At 38.9% G+C, this 23,511-nt stretch overlaps 1 protein-coding gene across 38 annotated transcripts in view; it reads right to left on the bottom strand.

The window, feature by feature from the left end:
• The window catches only part of CACNA1C (calcium voltage-gated channel subunit alpha1 C), a 522,932-nt gene that overhangs the window by 181,645 nt on the left and 317,776 nt on the right, over window positions 1-23,511 (bottom strand). For all 38 annotated transcript variants that reach the window (XM_053405792.1, XM_053405794.1, XM_053405791.1 and 35 more), the window contains exons 5-6: window positions 18,995-19,134; window positions 505-663 (exon numbers count right to left, since the gene is read on the bottom strand). In XM_053405792.1, coding sequence (XP_053261767.1) covers window positions 505-663; window positions 18,995-19,134 — 299 coding nt within the window. The remainder of the gene's footprint in view (window positions 1-504; window positions 664-18,994; window positions 19,135-23,511) is intronic.

Here is a 23,511-nt window from a genome sequence, read left to right as displayed (position 1 = left end):
ATTGGTTTGTCTGGAAATGAGAGCAACTTATGGAACAATGTCATACTTTAATTATATGAACCCATGGCTCTTTCAGTCTTTAATAGGCTACAGAAGAAGCAAGAAGAGCCTTGTATATGCCCTTCATTACGTTATGCTGTTTGACAGGGGACTGCACCGAGAAAATGCACAAATGGCTTCTCATTCGCCCCTTCCAGTCTTATGGTGATTTGCTCCTGAATTAGAAGAATATGTTGGAGATGTTGTTTATAGCATTGCTCTATTTAAAACTATCTACAGAGATTGCATGATAGAGCTTTCTTAGCTTCTTTCTTATCCTTTGAGCTTTTGGCTCTTAGTGCAGGGCAGGCAAGGCAAGCAGAACAGGTGTTATTTGATCATCACTGGAGCTTTCACATTCACTAAGCTGATATTAAGTACTGTTAAATCCAATCACATCATAGCCACTTTCCACTGATAATAAAAGGTGTTACACAATGTGGGATTACATAGCATATTTCTTACCTGATAAGCTCTCTGTTACATAACAAGTCTTGTGCATCTTCCCCATGAAGAGCTCCAATCCAATGATAGCATAGATAATTATGACAAACAGCACCAGCAGGGCAATGTGCAGCAAAGGGACCATGGCCTTGATAATGGAATTTAAAACCACCTGGAGGCCTGCAATGAGAAAGACAACACTGTAGCAAGAAGTGAATGCTGAATAATCTACTGAAGACAAGGGTATGCAGGAAAATGCTTCATTTAATAAATATACAAATATACAAATTATTTTGCTATTTCTTTCACATTTGCTATCTGATCAAGAAAATGACTAACATATTACATCAGCGGTTATAAAATGGTGCTTCCTTGACGTCATCATTATGCTTACATAGCTTTAACAGTGGAACCTAATCTCAAAATTAAAACCCCTGAGTGTAAGGATTTGTGCACTTGCGTTACTATATAAAGTATTATTTCACGGCAACAGGATGACAAGTCTTGTAGGAGGTGCTATTGGAAGGATATTAAGCAATACTTCAGCTTGTATTTTACCATTCAGCTCTGAACAAAGGTAAGAACTACAGGTCCAAAGTAATAGGAAGATCAACCACACCCATCCATGGAAGACTGCTTGAAGCAAGAGGCCAGAATGAACGAGCTAATGTGGTTGGACAGTGTTCTCGAAGCTATGAGCATGAGTTTGACCAAACTGTGGGAGCCAGTGGAAGACAGGAGTGCCTGGCGTGCTCTGGTCCATGGGGTCATGAAGAGTTGGACACGACTAAACAACAACAACAATATATAAAAACAAGGGTCAGGCTTGCTTATTGCTTTGAGCAATTAAAATTCATTCTAGTTGGATACACACTGTTGGATACACCCTAACCTGACTGTCCCCACCTTCACAAAGCCAGGTCTGACAGATTGTTATTGATAGTAAATTTTAGCATAACTGGATTAGGACACTACAAAGGGACCACTTCACTTGAAACACAGTCTTTTCTGGAGTGCAATGCAGATGCTGTTTTTTCTGGTTCTGGAAAACCAGCTCAGAAGTGCTCTTTGGGGAATAACTCTACAGATTTTGTTGTGCTGTAGTAAATGCACTCATGTTTGCAAAGGCTTTAAAGATTCACAGATGGAAATGCTATTGTAATAAACATTACCATATTAGTAAGTCATTAGTGTAAGGAAAGCTAAGAGGGCATCAATTTAAGCACCCTAATAGCTTCAGAAATGGCCAACAATTACAAGCTCTCTTAGTTTTTCTGAAGACTCTGCAGATATATTGGACCTGTATTTAACCCCTGAATTACTAATAAATTAACTTGGAAAGATAACTTTTACAATGATATGAGCACCAATAATTTGGACAACTGTCAGTTGTATAAAACTTTATATGATTTACAGGGAACAAGAAAAACAATGTATTTTTAATATATTAATATTGTAACTTTAGTATATTAAAATTCCATTTATTTAAATTGCCATCCTTTGTTCTCTAATATTTTATGAAGCATCTATAATATGTCTCTGTTATGCCATTGCATTCCAATGTTTAATTATCCTGTGTTTTTAGACTTATTTGTGGCAAATATTTTTGGTGATAAAACACAACTGTACAAGCTTGTTTAGTGTAGACTGGCAACGTGCCACTAAGACGTTTCAGCAGGGGTGGAGAACCTCAAGCTCAGGGACTGAATGCAGCCCTCCAAGGCTGGATCTGCACAGATATAAAAAACGCTATGGAAAAAAAACTATTTAAAAAATACAGCTCCCAATGGAAATTTTCATTTACTTCAGATTGCTGCTCTACAGCACCATCTGGTGTCACATTTTTATAATGCATTTATAACATTATAAATTGACCTGTGTAGATGAGTCCCAAGGCTCTCTATTGCCTGGACAGAGGTGTGTATAGAAAATAGAGTAACCAATTAACTTAGGATGGTGAGACTGGGCAAGCAACATTGCACTATGCCAGGAAGGCTGAGCCTTTACTGTTTGTTCACACCTGTGTTAGCACCTCTGTGAGCTGAGTGATGGAGGTGGCATTACTGCCTCTTTTGAAGCAGGTGGGGCAGGTGAGAAACCTCCCTTCCTTTGAAAGGCAGTGCTAGACATGGTTTCTAACAATGTCATAGACTAGCTGGATGCAGAGGGAGTGGCGGGAGGCACCAGCTGGAGAACCCCAAAGGGAAGCCCCAGGAGAAGAAGACACAGAGCCAAGGGAGTGGTGGTGGGGCAACAATGAGTGGTCAGAGGGAGAAGAAGCAAACTGGAAGGAGGAGATGTCAGAAGCAGAAGATGTAATAGGGTGTACTGAGCAGGAAGAGGCTGTGGCAGAGAGCAGTACAGTCTCTGAGGCTTAATTGGACTTTGGCTAAGAAGCAGAATTGAAGCAGAATTGAAACAAGCTGCTAAAGAATCTAGGGAGTCTCACTTTCCTGTTGCGACCAGCTCCCTGCCCTCCTGGTCTCCTAGCATGCAGAGAAATGAAAAGAGCAGAGCAGATATTGGTTGTGCACAGACGCAGTTTGCAACTGCTTGGGAAACCTTAGAGAGTAGTGGAAAAGTGGCACCTTTCATCCTTGCAACTGTCTCATTGGGGGCAAGACCTATTGGAAAGAATTGCTGGGATCACTAGGCCTGCACTGTTTTGAATAAAGAGTTTACTTCACTGACACCATATTTTTAATTGCTGACCTACATCTGATCCTGGTTCCTGAGAGACAACCATGGAGACAGAGTTGGTGGCACAATAGGCAAAATGGATGATCCAGAACCTGTCCTTGACTGCTCTGGATGTGGAGCCCATGCCTTGTTCTGCAGGGACTGGAGGGGAGAAGGGATGAGGCAACTTTCACCTGTTCTTTATTTTTCCTTCTTGTTCCCTTGCCATCTTGCTTATCTTTAGACTATACACTTGTGAATCTAGAACATGACACCATAAGTATTAAGAACACTGGTGGTGCATTATGAACAGTTTTAATGCTCGATATATTGCCGTATGGCATTTCAAACTGATTATTGTCAAATGATCTGCTGTTAAGTGAAAAATTAGCTGAGATATGCTGCATAAGCTACAGAATGAGCCTGTTTTGACATACAGCTCATGTAAAGGCTGATGTGTTCACAAGTGTAAGCCAACACATGAATACTAAGATCAGTACTGATAATGCCATGACAGCAAAAATATGTGTTTCAACTTTTTTTATCATACCATCACATAAAATCCAAGTGAGTCATTTAGAACAATCCACTTTCTTGGTTTCTTTATTTTCAACACAATTTTCACACATTGTATTTAAACAGATTGAGTGCATACATGTCTAACTTAAATAGCACCTCCAGTGGTGCCCAGAGATTTAATAGCCTTCAAAGAGGATTTTACAAATTCATGGAGGATAAGTCTATCAAAGCCACAAGTCATGCTGGATGGCCAAGGGAGCATGCTTCTGAATACAAGTCATTGAGGAATAACAGTGGGAGAGGGATTTCACTCTCCTATTGTGCTTGTGGACTTCCCATACACAACTAATTGCTGGACTAGATTGGTGGTATACATACTTCTCCTCTCTCATTTTTATCTTCACAACAACCTTTTGAGGTAGATTATGCTGAGACAGTAAGTGGTCCAAAGTCACAAGTGGCCTTTATGGTCGAGTGAACCTTGGTCTCCCAGGTCCTAGTCCAGCACACTTAACTATTACTCCACATTGGTTCTCAAAGGCCACTGCACCTGGTTGCATGAAAGTATGAAAACTAGCTAAAAAGGTCAAATTCACATATAGTTCTTTGGCTAACCTCTAGTACATGCATCAACTGTTGTTATTTACAGAGATCAGGACTAGATACCATTAGAGATAGGTTCTCTGTTGACTCTGCTCCTTTTTGATACATCTACTTTAGCCTGCCTGTCAACAGCCCCCTGCACATTTCTGAAGCTATACAAAAACCTTAAGAATGAAAGAAGAGCCCTGCAGGATCTGACTCATCTAGCCCAGAATTCTCTTCTCACAGTGGCCAACCAGATGCCTATGGAAGTTAACAGCTAGGACTTTCACCACAATAGCACTTTCACCACTTGTGTTCAACTACTAGTATTCAGAGGCATATCACATCTGATACTAGAGGTAAGACAGCTATCATAGTTAGTGGTCATAGATCTCCATGGTTTTTTGTGAACCTCTTTTGAACCCATCCAAGTTAGCACTATTACATCTTGTGGTAGTGAATTCCAGAGTTCAACTATATACTGTGTGAATAAGTACTTCCATTTGTCTGTCCTGAATCTTCCAGGAGTTCTAGAATTATGGGGGAGGGAGAAAAGCTTCTGTCCACTTTGTTGACACCATGCACCAACTTATACAACTATATCATGTCTCCTCCTCCTCCTCCTCCTCCTCCTCACCTTTTAAAGCTAAAAAGTATCCAAATCATGAAACTCTTCTTTACAGGCAACTTGCTCCTTGACCATTTTTGTTGCCTTTTTCTGAAACTTTCCCAATATAGCGGTTGGCTCCACCCCATCCACTGAGTTCCTTCTGGGTGAATAGAAGACTGGAGGAGGCATTTTTTATCCAGCACAGGAGACAAAGATTATTCTTTTTGATGTGTGGTAACCTGAACTGTATACGGTATTGAAAGTGTGGTAGCACCATAGATTCACATAACGGCATTATGATATTAGCAGTTTTATTTTCAAACTCTTTTTGGATTACAGTTTTTCAGCAATGGCGCTCAAAACCAGGGCAACAAATCTAATAAGAGTAAATATAACAGCCTGGGAAACACCTGATGGGCATGTAGGGCTTTGCAAAGCCAGTGAGGTACTGTGTTAGGACAGTGCCAGAGATGTGAGTGGCCAAACATGAATCTAGAGCTGGAGGGTATGTTTTCCTTGAAGTGAGTCTACTGGAGCTGGAGCTTTAGTTGAAGAAAGCACTACTAGGTGGACCAGGGAAGAGGACTAAGGTCCTAGAATATTAAACCTGGCCAAACTAGAGGCTTCATACTGCCTGCTGGGATGCCCCCGAATCCTTGATCTCACACAAATCCCTGATCTCACACTTCAAATGATTCTTCTATCCTATATGAGTTATATTTCATAGGTAGGGGACACTTGGGAGACATTTTGTGTCAATATGAGATGCTTGAAATAAACAAAGAAAGTCTTTTATTTTCAAAGTGTTTTAGAGAACTCATAAATCTTAGATGCAGCCATAACACAGAGATCAAGCATCCCAAGGGCTTAGTTTCATGATTAATTGATTTAGTATTTATGATCAGATCTTCTCACAGCATTTGAGAGGATATTAAGGAATCCAGAAAAACACTTTGCCATTCAGACATACACATATGTTCATTATTAACCACTCCATTAACGTACTCAAGTGTACTACACAAGCACAAGGCAGACACAGGCAGCTCACAACTGCAGTCCCCAGAGCTTACAAACCTGAGGTTGTACAAGTCAAAAGCTTTCGCTGTTAACTGAAGATGGGATTGCAGACAAAACATCATGAAGTGATTTATGGGATTCTGGGGGGTTAATTGGAATAGCTTCCTAAAGATCAAGAACCAGATTTGAAGAGGAGAAGGGACAAGGAAGAAATTAGTTTTGGTTAACACTTTAATATGAACCAGAGCAACTGACCACTGGGAGAACAGAATGTTGGACTAGATGGGCCTTGGCCTGATCTTGAAGTACTCTTCTTACATTCTTAATTTGTACTTCTCAAAGCAATGCACAAACTAAAATACAGTAATCCTTCAAAATCTGTACTTCTATGAATTTCACAATGTAGTTATTTAACCAACATAAAAAGGTGCATAAGAACACATATATTGGAGAAAATAACATACAAAAATTGCTTGCAGAAACATGTATCTTAGGAGAAATGCACACTAAAGTTCTGATTATTTTTTGTAAAGACTTTTTTTTAAAATGGAAACTGATACAAAAATGTGGCAAACTAAATAAGATAGCACTGCCCTCTTCAGACTCCATCTCAAAGGCCATAGTAGAACCATGGCTACCCCTGTACTTCTAGAATCCATGGCTTCTAAAACAGGTTAGTCCCCTTTAAGAGTAGAGACATCACACACTGGGGATAGAGCCAGCTGCTTAAAAGAAGCTGCAGGCTAGACTGATTGCTGAAGCAATGTTTAAACATGCTTGACAGCCTAGATGCTATGTAGAGCTATAGGTGCTACTGCCCTTGTCACTTGGACTTCGATCTCAGTTTGTCTGATTTTTCTTACCTGGACTTACCTTCTGCTATGTTTGGCCTTACCTCCATAGAAACTAAGATATACTTGACCTTATCCTGCAAACTTGGATTTGAAAATGGTGCCTGCACTATATGATTTAGGATACTTGGACTCTGCCCAGAACAAGCCCCACTAGGTTAGAACCTTGTCCCATTGCTGAGACTACTGCTTGAGATGCCACATCAGGATGGTGGGCGGGATCAATTTTTTTTGCTGCAATGGCACCTGGCTGGTGCAGCAGAGAGGACCAGATTAGACTTATTGCCACTTCTTGCTGTTGCTGGATTTGATTAGGATCCAGTGGATCCTATCTTCCTATACCCCAAATACCCTAGCATTAACTTCTGCCTGCCTCCAGCTTAGGTGGGTACAGTTAAAAGCTTTGCTGCAGTGGACCCCCTGCTGGTAGAGCCTTGCACAGGTTGGCAGAGTTGATGGGAGAGACACCTCTTTCTCATCTGGAATCCCTGCAATGTGTCAGATTGGGGGTTTGGATTGCTCTGTTAAGGGGCTCCAGTGCAGCAAATATGCCAAACTTTTTTGCAAGAGGGAATAAAAACTATCACATCTGTGGCAGAGAAAAAGTGCACTGAGGGGAAGAAATTGACTAATAAGTGTAGTTAAGTGTAGGCAAAATAAAGGTGTCAATCCAAGTCTCCATTTTACCATAGTTGAAATGTGAGACTAGCTATTCTTAATAGGTAAAGCTATTGATCTTTCTCCACCAATTATTGATAATATGAATGATCACTGTGCTAATTTTGCATACCTTTAAGCTTTAATTAAATTGTCGTGTATTTTGCTCTTGCATTTCATTGCATCTTGACCCAACTGTTTAGAGTTTCTATCTCTCCAACCATGCATAGATGACGAATTGGGGATAACACTGCATGCATCTGATAGACTCTACTCCACAAAACATCATGCCAAAACAAATATGTTAGTCTTTAAGGTGTCAAAAGACTGTTGTTTTTGCTGCAACTGACTAACCTTCTGGAATTAATGATAATAATTTTTCTAACTGCTACATCCTAAAACTTTTAAGAATTCAACACTACATGAAAGAACAAGTCGAGAGAGCAAAACAATCAGCAGAAAAATGAAAATGATCATTTCAAGTAATAACACCCTTGGTATAGATAACACAACTAAGAATCAGACTTGAAAATCCATAAACCATCATATTTTATACATGAATGTTGTATTACCAAGTTCAAGATTATTCAAGATAGACATGTGAATAGAAACTGAGAAAACAAAGCCCTCAAGAAGCATTGCTTACAATGGTATAGCCGACTCTTTTCTACTGTTAATAATTTAGAATCTTAAACAATTTTCAACAATTATTTTAAAAGCATATCAATTCACCTTAAAAGAAAGAATGAAAATAGCTGTGACTGCCTGTTGCTGGCTGAAATGGTCTCCATAAATGTTTCAGTAAGCAAAATGTGTTAACTTCCTTCACAGGGCTCATAGGCTACAGTACTTATTTACATTGATAACATGCATACAATATTTATTCTGTGGAAGCATCAGCATTTTTTGTGACCCTTCTATCCATAGACTAAACACAAAGAAGGAAAGCCAAAACTGTTTGTCCCCCTCCCCTGGTCCCAGTGGGTTCATTCTCCGCAGGTGCCTCAGAAGTAGCTGCTTGACATATTATGATAGAAATTCAGAAAGTTTTTTGTGTGTGAATGCAATAGTATCACCCACCAGTCATTTACCTTTGTGATGACACCTTTCTGTTCTTTATGTTTTGTATTAGGGTGTAAATGCTGAAAAGGATGTACATGTCGAACAGCCAGGATATAAATGCTAAAGACAGTAGGCAGTCACAAAAAGATGACAGAATTCAATTTAGTATAGGTGCAACCCTGTAAGATACTGTGCACTTTTGTCACTGATCCTGCAAAAAAGTGGACACTGCAATTTTGCTTACAAAAACAAAAGATAATACCACAGCGTAAAGCTCAAGCTTTCTTTTTCAAACAGCCGCTGCCTCCATACAGTATTTATTTACTTAATGTGTTAGGGTACAATCCATCTGCCCTTTGCACTCAGCACTGCCAGCCTCCACCAGCGGAGTGACCCCAGCATCTCTCTGCCAGCACAGACTTCCCTATTTAACCTTTTTTAATTGGTGAGCAGAAGGCCACCAAGGGGTGGGGCACTGGCAGCAGCTGGTAGAAAGGCCTGAAATGTAAAGAAGTCAAGACAATCAGAACTTTCTGAGCAAAGGGCTGGTGGAGTTCTGATAGGAGAACTACAGAGGAGATGATTCACATGTAGTCATACTACTGTAGGACTTAACTGTATTTTTAAGAGGCACGAAGCCACATAATATCAAAATCTGAGATAAACTTTCTGAGGGAGCACAGACAGTTGTATTTTCCATACACACAGAGATAAGAAATTTTAAAAGGTCAGCTCAAATAATTTCAATTGCACTTGTAATTAGTGATGGGTAAGTTCCTTCTCTCCATCCTCATCTACCGGCCTCCTAGTAAGTTTTCTTTCCCACTTTTGCTTACAGAATTCTAAAAGAACCCTCAGCCTTTGCAAGATCCTTCTAAGAAACACTGGGAAAATTATTACTTTGAGAACTTGCCTTCCGGTCTTCTTTTCCAGCCTCTCTTCCCTCTACCTGTGGAAAGTGCTGTGTTTGTGTGTGTGTGTACCAGTGGTGGTGATAGCTACAGTAGGCTAGGAACCCAAGAGGCCTTAATAGGCTTTATCTTTAAGCTCAGTAATACATTTTCCTACTGGGATGCATTTGAGTTATAATTTCTTCCAGATGACTCTCCTCCTCACAGTTCAAAAACAGGCCTCAGTGGGTTTCCAATAAATAACTTTCTTGTAAGTAGCTGTCTGCCTTTAATCTTGTTGATTAATTTTTATGTTTTCTTTTACAATGCATTCATATGATATCTGAATGGTTTTATTCACACATTTGTACTCTGGAATCTTTTGAAAAAATATATCTATATCTATATCTATATCTATATCTATATACAATAATTATTTGTCTTGCTGCTGGCTCCTTCTCTTCCTCCTCACAGGACACTTGGTTCCTGAAAAACTTTCACAAAAGAATTCTTCACTTCCCCTGTAACACAGTGAATTTTTAATTGACCTCTGTTTTTAAGAGATGTTCTAGAGCAGCCTTTCCCACCCACTTCTTCCCAGATGTTCTTGGTCTACAAATCCCATCAGTCTTAGCCAACAAGGACAATGGTCAGTGAAGATGAGAGTTGCTGTCTAACAGCACCTGGAGAATTCCAGTTTGGGGAAGGTTGATTTAGAGAACTGGAAAGCACTTACATGTATGCTTCCTCATATTCATGGTGAATTCCCTACAGATACAGAAGCTCAAGAAAGGAAGTCATTCTCTGCATTTCTGGTAATAAGTATAGTAATATCACACCAATGAAAAGCACCCTACAGAATGTTATTAACAGTGACCAACCCCACTTGCATGTGCATCTGCTTTGGTGGTATGGAAGCATCTCATATAGTATACTATCAATAAATATATGATTACTGCATGTGTAAACTCTTATCAGATAAGGGAGATCTTTATTTCTGTAAATCCTGGCTACTGTTTTAAAAACATTAGTTCCATTGCTTTTTTCAGTGCACAGTCTTAAGACATTTGATATATAATTACCTATTTGAGGGTACAAGATCAAGGAATATTATCCTGTACTGATGCCTTTAGTAAAAATATAGGTCAGCAAGAATATTCTACATACATATAGCACAAGGCCCTGATATTTGCTCTATTTTTAATATTGACCTCATAGTTTAGATTAGATATTGATTTAGTGTTTCAGGAACATATATTACTCACTTTCCTATCTGTTTTCTCTTTTGCATCAGTTACCTTTCAGACCATTTTCTGGGTTTTCATACTTTATACTTTTACCTATACTACAAAACCAAAGATGTGATATATAGGGGAATTCTTTTATGACCCCCCTCTGTGTGTGCTGATTTTACACTAACTGTTCAATTTAAAACCATATGAAAAGAATAGGAGAATAAAGTTATCACACATATTGAATGCAAGGCAATGTTTCAAACTGGCAAGGCACAGAGAATCAAAAGTAACTCCATACAACAATTCAATTAAGCTCATTTCCACTTAACCTTACATCAAGTTACAATCAAGACCATTTCTATTGTAACTCAGATAATCAAATAACAGTTTAACTAAATTAGCTACAGATAAAGATTTGTTTCTTTTGTGCCTTTAGAAAATGTTGTCTTTTTGATAACCACCAAGTTATCATTACTTAATACTCAACTCACTTCCTTATCATAAAGACGAGGAAAATTTTCAAATGTTCTCTCCAAAAACCTATTGAGGCAGAGAAAGCTCAAACAAGAAGTTTTTTAGTTATGTATTATATTGCAGAAGTTAATGGAAGGCACTTTAGAAAAAGCTTCAACAAAATTAAGACTGAGCTACTACCTAGAAACTATGATTTTATAGGGTTGGATCCAGAATAATGTAGTTCCCAAAAATCAGGGTGAAAAATTAGCCATGACTAACTTAGGTTTCAGTGGGAAATGAATAATTAATTCTGGATCCAACTCTATGTGTCTGATATGTGGGATGCCCCAAAGACAGACATTTCAGGGAAATCATTTATATAATCACTCACTGAAGTAATAAAGCTCCATCACCTCTATTTTTATGTGTGGATGTGTCTGTCTGAAAACATACCCCACTTCAAAAGTTACTGACCTATAATAAAAAAGCTAGTGCTTTCTGAAAATTTTCTGGAAAAGCTGTATTACAGACATAACATTAACTATGGTTTGTTACAGAAATGAATCTATGCAAGATTTGGGGTTATATTTATGCCCTCCTCTCTCCTTTAATGCACCTGCAAGGAGAGTGGAGTCGTTAACTTCTATTATAGTGGTATCTCCAGTTATGAACTTAATTCGTTCCGGAGGTCTGCTCTCAACCCGAAACAACTCATAACATGAGGCGCGCTTTTGCTAATGGCGCCTCCTGCTCTCCCGCTCTCTCTCTTAATTTCTGGTGCTTTCACTAATAGCCATATAGCCAAAGGCTAAGGTCTAGCCTAGTAAGCTACTTTAGGCCTTAGACTCTGCAGCCTCTAGTACCTTACTAAGGTCCAAGCGTAGGCTCTATGGCTTAGCACCTATGCTTAAAAGCCTAATTCTACGTGAAATGATCTTGCAAGTGTAAAGGTGCATCCTGGGATCAGTATATTATTTTCTGAGAAAAGATTGCACGATTTATTGACATGTTTTAACAAAATACAGAAATAGATCTTTATAAGGGACTCTTCGGTGTATAAACTATGGGCCCAGTACCAAAAGAACTGCATCAGCTGCTGCCATGTTTTGGCCCCCTTCACATAGAATTATATAATTAGTGCTGGCTAAATTGCAAAATATATTTTATAGGCAAGGAAACCTCACAACAAAACCACAGCACGTGAATTCATGGATGAGTATATGATCAAGAAACAAAATCCAGTAAAATCCAATTTGCCACCTAGCATGTCTATACCACCCACACTGACAACTTGCAACAAATGAAAAAATAACCTAGCTCAAAACATTTTTCTTCCAGTTACCTAATTCCTAGCTCTTCTCATAAGGTATCTTCTTATCAAGAACACTGCAAAGCATTTTGGAGCAACAGTAAGTGAGAAACCTCAAAAGAAGTACAGTGCAATTCTATTGAATTTTTCTCTCTGAAGCAAGTATGTTCACAGGGCTTTACTTCCAGGTACGTAATTTGTATAGGATTGCAGCTTTAAAGTACATGTTTAAGGCTGTAATCATAAACGGAAATATTAGAAAGTAAGCCACAATGAACTTGTTTCTTTTGAATAAACAAGCCCAGAATCGTGCTATAAATCCCTGCAGTTGCTATTAATGGCTTTTATTGTATTTTATGTTGAGAACTTTCAATAAAAAATATTTTAAAAAGAGAGAGAAAAGTGATATCCCCAATTACAACAAATTTCAGCAAGGAATGTGATTTTGTAGCTTTCCTGGGCTATTTTTTTGTAATAGCTGAAAAGCCACCTTCATTCTACACTCATTACACATTGATGTAGGCTTCCTGTGATGCACTTATATAAGTTGTTTATGTTTATTGTGAGTATATTCTGCACACATTAATCAACTGTTGTGTGGGTGGAGAGAGATTTCAAAATTTGCTGTGGAAGAAGAAGAAACTACAGGAGCATCTTTCCCTATATCAAGGAAGGTTAGACTAGAATTATCTCTATTCACTTTCAGGTGAGCTGCAAAGACATTTCCATCTCACACAGTTTTTAGTTTTTAATGTCTTCTTTTTGTATACTGCCTTGGGGGCCTTGTTAGGGCTGAAAAGCAGTTTATAAATATTTATTTATGTTATTATTTATGCACCTCTCTTCTGATCTTTCTCCAAAGATATCAGGCTGGTGAACAATACATGGTTCTACTCTCCCTATACTCAGAACAACTGCATGAGGTACGTTGGGCTAAAAGACAGTTGCCATGTCTGCATGCAACCATGGTTTAGTGCTATGCATATAAGCCTGAATAAGCTGAGCAAATCATCAAGCTTGCATGCTCTCCCCCCATGACTAGTTTCACTTTTAAATAATCCCAGTTTAGTGTTACATTCAAGCTAGGGATCCCCATTCAAACTGAACTTTGCTAAGTTCCATAACACATCAGCTTTAAACCATGAGAGGAGGAAGGGGAGTGGGAAGGACACAAACCTGGAACTTTGCTCAGCCAATCCACAGTTTTAAAGTTCAAAACTGGTTCAGCTGTGAAGGAGATCAAAGAGTGGCTCAGGGTCACCAGGATAACCAGTCTCCTCAGAATAGTTCTAAGTCTTGGATGAAGGAATTTAGGTGGTGCTCATCAAATTTGCAGATGACACCAAACTGGGAGGGGTAGCTAATACTGCAGAAGACAGAATCAGAATTCAAAATGACCTTAACAGATTGGAGAACTGGGCCCAAGCTAACAAAATGAATTTCAGCAGAGACAAATGTAAGCTTCTGCACTTAGGCAGGAAGAACAAGATATGCAACTATAAGATGGGGATCTAGAGGTCTGGGTGGACCACAAACTTAACATAAGTCAACAGTGTAATGCAGCAGCTGAAAATGCTAATGCCTGCATCAACAGAAGTATAGTGTCCAGATCAGGAGAAGTTATAGTCTGCTCTATTCTGCCTTGGTCAGACCACACTTTGAATACTGTGTCCAGTTTCGCTTGTCACACTGTAAGAAGGATATTGATAAGCTAAAATATGTGCAGAGGTGGTTAACCAAGATGATCAAGGATATGGCAACCAAGCCTTATGAGGTTGAAGGAGCTGTTTAGTCGGGAAAAGAGGAGACTGAGAGGAGATATGATAGCCATCTTCAAATATCTCAAGGGCTGCCACATGGAAGAGGGAACAAGTTTGGTTTTTTCCTACTCCGGAGGGTAGAATTTGAACTGATGGCTTCAAGTTACAAGAAAGGAGATTCCAACTAAACATATGGAAAAAACTTTCTGATAGTAAGAGCTGTTCAACATTGGAATGGTTTCCCTCTGGAGGTTGTGGATTCTCCTTCCTTGGAGGTTTTAAAGCAAAGATTGGATGGCCATCTGTCATGGATGCTTTAGCTGAGAATCCTGCATTGCAGGGGGTTGGACTAGATGACCCCTGGGTCCCTTCCAACTCTACAATTCTATAATTCTGTCTTTCATTCATAAAAGCAAATGCTCTTTTAATGTCCTCTTTTTCATTTCCTCTTAAGAGTAACACACCAGCACCAAAGAAAAATCCACTCAGAGCCCTAAATTAAACTTGTCCATTACCAAGTAAATCAACTAAATTTTAAATTGATAAATAAATCAACTAATTAAGGTACAGCTAATAATACCGTATAGTCAGTAAATGATAATAATATTGTATATAAGCTACCTAATTTAAGATCGACTGCAGTCCTAGATATCTGTGCTGCAATGCAAACTGTCTCTTAGACTTTGTCATGTTTATCTTTACCTCCCCTAAGTAATTGCCTACTTCAGTTTATTCATTTATATAAACCTATATTATGATATTACATTTTTATTTTTATGGTGTTACTGCAGATTGTTTTATTTTATATTCAATTGTCACATGGTTCCCCCCACCCCGAGAACGCTTGTTGAAGGGTGGTCTACAAATACATTATTTTATTTTAATCATTTCTATCCACTTTTTCCATTCTGGAGCCCTCAAGGTGTTTCATGATAAAATGAGATCTCTGCAGTTTGCACACAGCAAAATGCATACTGAAACAGTAATATCTTTGCTATGTGAGAAAATACACGAACTATATGTTTAAGTAGGCCACATTTGGGATGATGCCCCATAGTTTAGCTGTTATAATCAAAAGGCCCTGTCTCTTGTGCCCATTCAGCTCATTCCATATACTAAAATTCCATGTACATTCCATGTACTAACAAAGTACAAAGCCAAGGTAGCATCATCCACATTTAAGTTCTGATCCCTCTGTCTGAAAGCAGCTGTGTCATAAGGGCCAGGTGAATCAACTACATCAGGCAGTAGACAGTGGTGGATTTAGAGCCATGGTGGCACACAATGCATGGGGAGACTTTATTGCACAAGCCCCATTGAAATTAATGAGAGATGAACAAGATCACTGCAGATGATTGTGTACCATGTTAATTATATATGAGCATATGCGCTTCATTGAAAAAATCCTATGGGGAGTAGGAGGATTCCACTTTAGGTAGCAAAATGTTATGGGCCAGCGTGATGCCCATCAAGTTACACTGTCAAGGGAGGTTTACTTCTGGAACAATTCTTGACCTCATATGGATGGTAGAAAAGCACACTAGAATCCCACATGTTGAAATATGTTGTAAAATTGCTCAGGAGTTTCATCAAAATATGGAGCTGTGTATAAGTTAGCTTAATAATGATCTCAATATATTTTTTTTATTAAATATTTATTGGTATTTTCAAGAAACATGTAACAAACAAAAACAAAAAATAAACAAAATAAAAACAACACAAAAATACATAAAATTCAAAACTTAACAGAAAAATAGAAAAAACACATAAAGTTTCAGATACTTGTTTTCCTTAACCTTATTTCTCAGACCTCCTCACACCTCCCCTTCTTGTATTCCAATTTAAATTGTCAATTCAGCAAGTCCTTAACTTATTTCTTCACCCTAACTTAAACATTTATTCTAACATACTATTATTTTACTTTGCTTCTTTTTTCCATTTCCTCAATTTATTTTTACCAGCCTTATTTTCATTTAATTTAAAAAAGAAAAGAAAAACCAATTTTACCTTATCAAAATTACACATCAATACTTATACCTCCTTAATTATTCTTAAACCTTTTTCCTAAAGTCGACCAAAATTTCCCTTCCACGATTTTCCCAATTTCCATACAGCTAACAAAAAATATATATAAAAAAAAACAAGGCAGATTATACTTATATACCCTTTGGATTCCCAACTTCCACCCACCCTTTTCCCGGTTCCAGTCCCCAACCAATATCCATCAGTCTTTATGTTATTTAGCCTGGAGATCTCACGTCCGAGGCCCTTATATCTCTCTCAGTTCCTTTCTGCCGGTCTCTTTGATAGTCCTTGATGTTAGACCCCAAGTCTCGGAGAGGCTCCGGCCCAACAGGATCCATGTTGCTTCCAGCCCGTCCTCCACACTTAAAAGCGAAGCCTATGGGGTATTCCAACTCTTGTTTCAAATTTCTTACAAATCCATATGTCCCCAAAGCTCCAACTTTCACCTTCAGCAATTTTGTAATCCTCAGGTCTTCAGATCTCCTCCAAAGGGGATCTCTCCATTTTTCAGACTCCCATTCAGACCGGGCTTTCCACATCCAATTTTTATTGTCCTTTTTTATCATCATGTCAGGCCTCATATTGCAACTCTCCTTTGACTCCTGCAGAATTCCAGCTCCTCCTTCAGTTTCTTCAAAAGCAACATATTGTTCCATCGTGTCTACACTTTCAGTTTCATTTATTTGTTCAGTTGAATGGGCTTCCTGTTTCAAATCCTTATCAGGCTCAAGACTGTTGTTTACTGTCAAGTATAGTACTGAAACCTCTGTAGACAAAGCAATGTACTCATCTTGTAACTTTCCCAGGAGAACAAATGCTCTGTCCAATTCTGCTTGAATTTTACATGCTCCAGCCATTTTTGTAATGTAATGTCCCTATTACCCCTCTAGGGGGATTTTAGTTCCTTAATATTCCTTTCAGCTCAAAACCAAAAGTCCAGTTATTTTGTATCAGCCCTCCTTATTTTCAACAAGTTATACCGAATGAGCCAGCAGAAACAGCAGAAACAATGTTCTCTTTTTCCAGCTGACAGCTAGCTGACTGACAGCTAACTTGACAGCTGTCAAACTCTTCAATACAGCAGGCTTTCTCATAGGACGTTCCCGGGTCTAGGGGGGGGTGAAACTTCAGCTTCCAAAAAATTCTTTTAATCCTCCAGTAAATCTTCTTATAATGTTAAAACCGTGAAATCAAGATCTTTTATTAACAAGCAAGAAACAGATTCTCTCGACCTTAGCTGCTCGGTCCTTCTGGAACAATTCTTGACCTCATATGGATGGTAGAAAAGCACACTGGAATCCCACATGTTGAAATATGTTGTAAAATTGCTCAGGAGTTTCATCAAAATATGGAGCTGTGTATAAGTTAGCTTAATAATGATCTCAATATAGCCCTTCTGTTAAGCTGTAACTTACCAGATCCAGGAAGAACAAATGTTCCTGTACCCTAGAAGTTCATTAAGGTACAAATAAGTTCCTTTATCAAATGATAGACTTGCTCTTCCTCCATTGATGCCTCATCAAACTTCCCTAATTTTTTGCCTGCTGCAGCATGCAAAGCTCTAGCTGCCTCAATAATTCTCCCCCTGCAGAAGCATTTCAATGAGGCCCACAGTCTAACTTATTTAGTTGCTAATCTTAAAATTCTATAAAAACATGCAGTTTTAATAATCACCCATGTGCACATGAGATGTGATAATGCTAGCTGATTAAAAAGATACATCTGCGGAAGGCTGAATAATTGTTTTTCTTGGCATTCCTCAAATATCAAAGTTATGACAGGAAGTCCATCATAGTGTCACCTTCAAAAAATGAATTCATACTCTCATATATGTGGATCCTCTTACCTACAAAGCACATTAGACATGCTGTTTGCACATAACAACGACATGAACTGGCTACACCACATAGTAATCCCTCATGCCAGTCCCAGGAATCCCAGTGGGGGGGGGGGAGAACACGTACATTTAACATAATGTCAGAGGATTGTGTAAAATTTAAAGATGCAGGTGGATTCCCAGACCCAGCTGCTGTCATCAGATAAACCTGCATCCAGGGGAACCGATGCATAGGAGGACCAAACATCAGCATCGGTGCACCGTTCTGGATACTGACACCATCCTAGATGGAGGCATTATTTCTCACAATGAGTACACAGCTCTGGTCACAGGTTTATGGAGTTATTGCAGTGTTTCTCCCCCCATCCATTGTTTGGCATGGCATGGAACTAGGACAAAAAAAACAAAGTGTGCACACCACAGGAAATGATATCTCTATCATATTACTTCATTACAAAAGATTGTCCAGATGTGATCAGAATCCTAGCCCTCTGAGAAACGCAGGGGAATACAATTGCCATTCAAGAGAACAGGCATTTAAGTCACTGTGAGAGCTTCTTCATCAAGCCAGCCATATGTGAGATTATTAACAGACATCTATTTCAGAGTCAGCAATCCAGTTCTTATATTGACTTAATTCATACTAGTTTCAATACATTGATTATGTATTCATTTCTTGTTGTTTTAAACTGATCTATTACCTCATATTATTTAGCGATAGCTCAATCACATATGGCCTGTGCAAAAACTACTCTCTCATAAAACCTGCCTGTATCTTTCCCTCTCTGTTATCTCACACTGGATTCTATTCTTTATAAGTGTTAAGGGTAACCAGAAGCATGGGCAGTATATTCCTTGCCCCTTCTTTTATCTTCCACCCTGAAATCCATTATCATGTCAAGTGCTTGGACATCTTAGTACACATCTCTTTCAGCAACAGCAGCATCTCACAATATTTACATCTTCTATTGAAAAAACCCAACAACAATGAGAGAGAGAAGTTGGATTTAGTTACTTACTAGGAACTCCAGATACCAGCCGTAAGGGACGCAATACTCGGAAAGCCCGAAGTGCTTTGACGTCAAACCCGGCGCCTTTGCCTCCTATTGAATTTACCCCATCTGCTTTGGTTGCTTGTTCTAAAATTGCACTAAAAAGCCTTGGGTGTGAGAAAATGGAAAGAGGAAACAAATGATTAGTAGACAGCATGGATAAAAATAAAAGGAAGAAAAATTACTGCAGCTTTTTAATATATTGCATATATTGCAAAGAACACAAGAGAAAAAGGGGGGGGGAATGAATCTGCCTATAAAATGCACATAAATGCAACCATTTGCTCTTTACTTTTCACCTTTTTCACATTTCAGTTTACAGATAGATAATCTGGAATAGCTGAATACTTAATTGAAGTATTATGTATGCTATATTTTTGTGTTACTATTGATTTTTATGTAAGGGGCCTTGTGAGTGCTTTGCCCTAAAAGGGACCTAAAAATACCATATTTACTCAAATGTAATGTGCCATCAAGTCTAATGTGCACCTCAGTTTTCAAAACCTTGAAACCAAAAAAGTATTTGCTGGTGAATATAATGTGCATCAGCAAAAAGTCTCTCAGTCCAGAGCAATTAATGGAATAGTGTTCAAAGTTAAACATTAAATACCGTATTTACTCAAATGCAATGAACTATCAAATTTAATGCACACACTAATTTTCATGACGTTATTTGGCCAAAAATTGCATGCATTACATTTGAGTAAATGTAAATATGTACTTAAATATAATTAGGTATAAATCAGATAATAAATTAGTTAATAGCAACCCACAACTGCTCTTTGGGCTCCAAAGTGGCTTAAGGATTGCAGGGCTTCACAGCCACCTTCAGAAGAAGAAGAGTTTGGATTTGATATCCCGCTTTATCACTACCCGAAGGAGTCTCAAAGCGGCTAACATTCTCCTTTCCCTTCCTCCCCCACAACAAACACTCTGTGAGGTGAGTGGGGCTGATAGACTTCAAAGAAGTGTGACTAGCCCAAGGTCACCCAGCAGCTGCATGTGGAAGAGCGGAGGCACAAACCCGGTTCACCAGATTACGAGTCTGTGCTTTTAACCACTACACCACACTGGTAACTCTCTGGTGTTACTAGCATATTAATTAATGTAAATACATTGGGCTGTAATAGTGTATGAGAAGGAAGACTTGAATACACACAGAAAGTAGATGGGCACATATGCTTAGACACTACAGGCTCTCAAAACCAGGGAGTAAAATGTATAAAATACCTTTAAGGAATTGGTTCAGTTACTTGCTCAGTTTACTAAAGAGTTTTATAGTAATTTGCTCACCCTTAGATTAATCCCAAACATACTTATCAGCAAACAAGTCCCACTTAGTGGATTTTCTGCCAAGTAAATGTATTTAGAATTATCTAATATCTAAAAGGGAAATAATAATGGCATACACCACAGGGTTGTTGTAAGGACAAAAGGCATAAAGCTTTTAAAGCACCTTTAAAGTTATAAATCTCCTTCATGAATTATTAGAATAATCTTGCACAAAAATTTTGGGTTTTTTGTTTTGTAATTAGATGGTGCTCAAAAAGACAGCAGATGCCAAATTTGGCTCTGCATATTTCTTACAGTCCAGTGAACAAGCATTAGGAACGTGTTCTGTTTCCTATTCAAATATTTCTGCTCCTCTGCTAAACATAATCCTCTCACCAGATGATGAGTGATGTGTCTGCAGTCATCCCAGTCCTCTGGGAGCCTGTGAAGGAGAGTTCACTGCAAAAGGTTTCTCTGATAGTGTTTTACAGCTTTACTAAAATCTCTCCAAAACCAGAATCTTGCCCGCAAATTCATAGAAGGAAGCTTGCCAAGCCCAGGGTGGTATTAGCTATTATGCTCATGTTAACATGTAATGTGGACTGTCAAATGGAAGATCTTTGCTATAGTCCAATTATGGTTGGAGACATCCCTTCTCATCTGCTCTGTGCAGTCTCTGCATCACATGAAAATACTATAGAAAGCTTGTTCCCAGCCATGCAAGTGTACCCATCTTACACTTTGCACAGCATTCTTTCAAAATTTCCTGCAGTAAAAATCATGGTGACTGTTCCCTCACTAGGCATATCATGAAAAAAGAGTAGAAGCCTCATTTTCAGTCATACATCTCAATCGTCTCTCGTTGTGAAGACATGCTGCTTTCCATTTTCCTTAAGATGATCCATCTTCCATTGTTGTATTTTGAAAGGAACTCATTCTCCTCCACACATGGAAAACAAATGAGCTAAATATGGGATGTCACTCACAATATCTCCTAGGTATATTTCCAGTGGCTTTTCCTTTATTTCCCTCCCCCCGCAATGATCAGTCATCCCATAACTTGTGATAGAGGAGAAATTCAATTCAGTTTGCATTTAAAAGCAAAGCTAACTAATTTGCACTTTCCAAAACAACATGTGAACTGAAACACAGCCATCCTTTGAAATTTGCAATCTCCAAATTTTACAGTGCAATTCTTCAGCCAATATGTATAACATATACTGAGGCATACACTGAGGTAAAGTGTGCATAAAAATGCATTTAGTAGTGAAAATAGACTAAACAAATGCATTATATAACAGGAAACTGCTTTTTAAAAATGTGTATATTTGTCTGAAATTCGTATCTAAATGCAGAAATATTTTCATGAAGACTTTTTAAAAAATGCTAAATATATGTGGAAATGCAGAGAACTTAAGACTGGAAAAATGAGAAACAAAGAGAGTGAAACTGAGTTCCTCTTATGCCTACCCATAACCTAGGCAACGAACAATTACAAAAAATTAAAGGTTGTATTCTATAGAGCCACTCAGCTGATGGTAAAGTGGAACAGGAGAGCAACAATTTTCAGTGATTCTTCTCTCTCTCCCCGTCCCACTCTCACTCACCTCAAATCTGCTTCAGGGGGTTGGGGGACCCCCTAGAGAAGATTTAGGGCTACAGAGGTAGTGGAAATTGTGGACAAAGTCTTCCCTCCTCGTTTCAATGATGGAAGCCATACCATCAGCTGAGTGACACTGTTGTCAAAGCCCTAAAACCCCAATCCAATAAAACCAATCAAATAGCAGCCCCCAGATTCTGTAAAACAAAACAATAACAGACCAGAGGGAAACACAATTTCAGCCACAAGCATAAAATGTAATACAGAGTCACAAAATTCTCTTCACAGAGCTAAAACAACATCCTAAAACCACAGTGAAATGTTAATAGAATTATTTTTAAAGGCCTGGGAAAATAAACAAGGTCATTGCCCGAAGCTGAAAGTAAATCAATGGACATGTGATAGGCTCGCTGATGAGGTCTTTCTAAAACTGGGGAGCTGTTGCCCAAAATACATTCTTTTATGCCTGAAATTCCTAGGTGCTGTACAAAAATCTTAAATAAGTCTCTGCTCTCAGTTATAATCTTCACATTAGGAAAAAGGGAATAAAAGTGAAGATGAATCAATGAGGCGAAACCAAGGTGATTACTAAACAAATAATAGAACAATAGGAGGGTATAATTCTCTGTCAACATCCCATACTATGCAAAGTGATGGAGTCTGAGAGAGGAAAGGCGGTTGGGGCTAGGCAGGCCAATGGAAAGGGCTGGCCATTGATGGGGCTGAGGGTAAAAGAGTCAGGTTGCATTTATCAGACATAATTAGATTACACAGATAACTACAGATGCCACACACACACACACACACACACACACACACACACACCCCTTATTTATATATGTATCAACATGTATATGCCATCCCATAAAGTTAAGGTAAAGGACCCCTGAACGGTTAAGTCCAGTCAAAGCTGACTATGGGGTTGCAGTGCTCATCTCGCTTTTCAGGCTGAGGGAGCTGGCATTTGTCCGCAGACAGTTTTCTGGATCATGTGGCCATCATGAATAAACGGCTTCTGGTGCAATGGAACACCGTGACGGAAGCCAGAGCACATGGAAATACTGTTTACTTTCCCACCGCAGCAGTACCTAAAGCACTGGTATGCTTTTGAACTGCTAGGTTGGCAGCAGTTGGGACAGAGCAACAGGAGCTTACCCCGTCATGTGGATTTAAACCTCCAACCTTCTGATCGGCAAGCCCAAGAGGCTCAGTGGTTTAGACCACAGCGCCACCTGCCCCATAACATACAGTTATTTGGGTAGATCACAATAAAGAAGTATAAAAACAATGTAAAAAAAATAATAAGAAGAAAACAAAACTTACAACAACCCAATTTTACCAGCATATGAATGAATCCCACCCGCAAAATAGAACCAGCTTGAAATGACTTTTTGCTATCTTACAAAGTTTATTAAGATTTAAACTCTACTATTGGGGCCCGGGTGACGCGGGTGGCGCTGTGGGTAAAACCTCAGCGCCTAGGACTTGCTGATCGTCAGGTCGTCGGTTCGAATCCCCGTGGCGGGGTGCGCTCCTGTTGCTCGGTCCCAGCGCCTGCCAACCTAGCAGTTCGAAAGCACCCCCGGGTGCAAGTAGATAAATAGGGACCGCT

Source organism: Podarcis raffonei, chromosome 10 (genome assembly GCF_027172205.1).
Source record: "Podarcis raffonei isolate rPodRaf1 chromosome 10, rPodRaf1.pri, whole genome shotgun sequence".
NCBI lineage: Eukaryota > Metazoa > Chordata > Lepidosauria > Squamata > Lacertidae > Podarcis > Podarcis raffonei.
The sequence above is the reverse complement of the archived record's forward strand: the minus strand, read 5'-3'. Positions and strand labels throughout refer to the sequence as shown.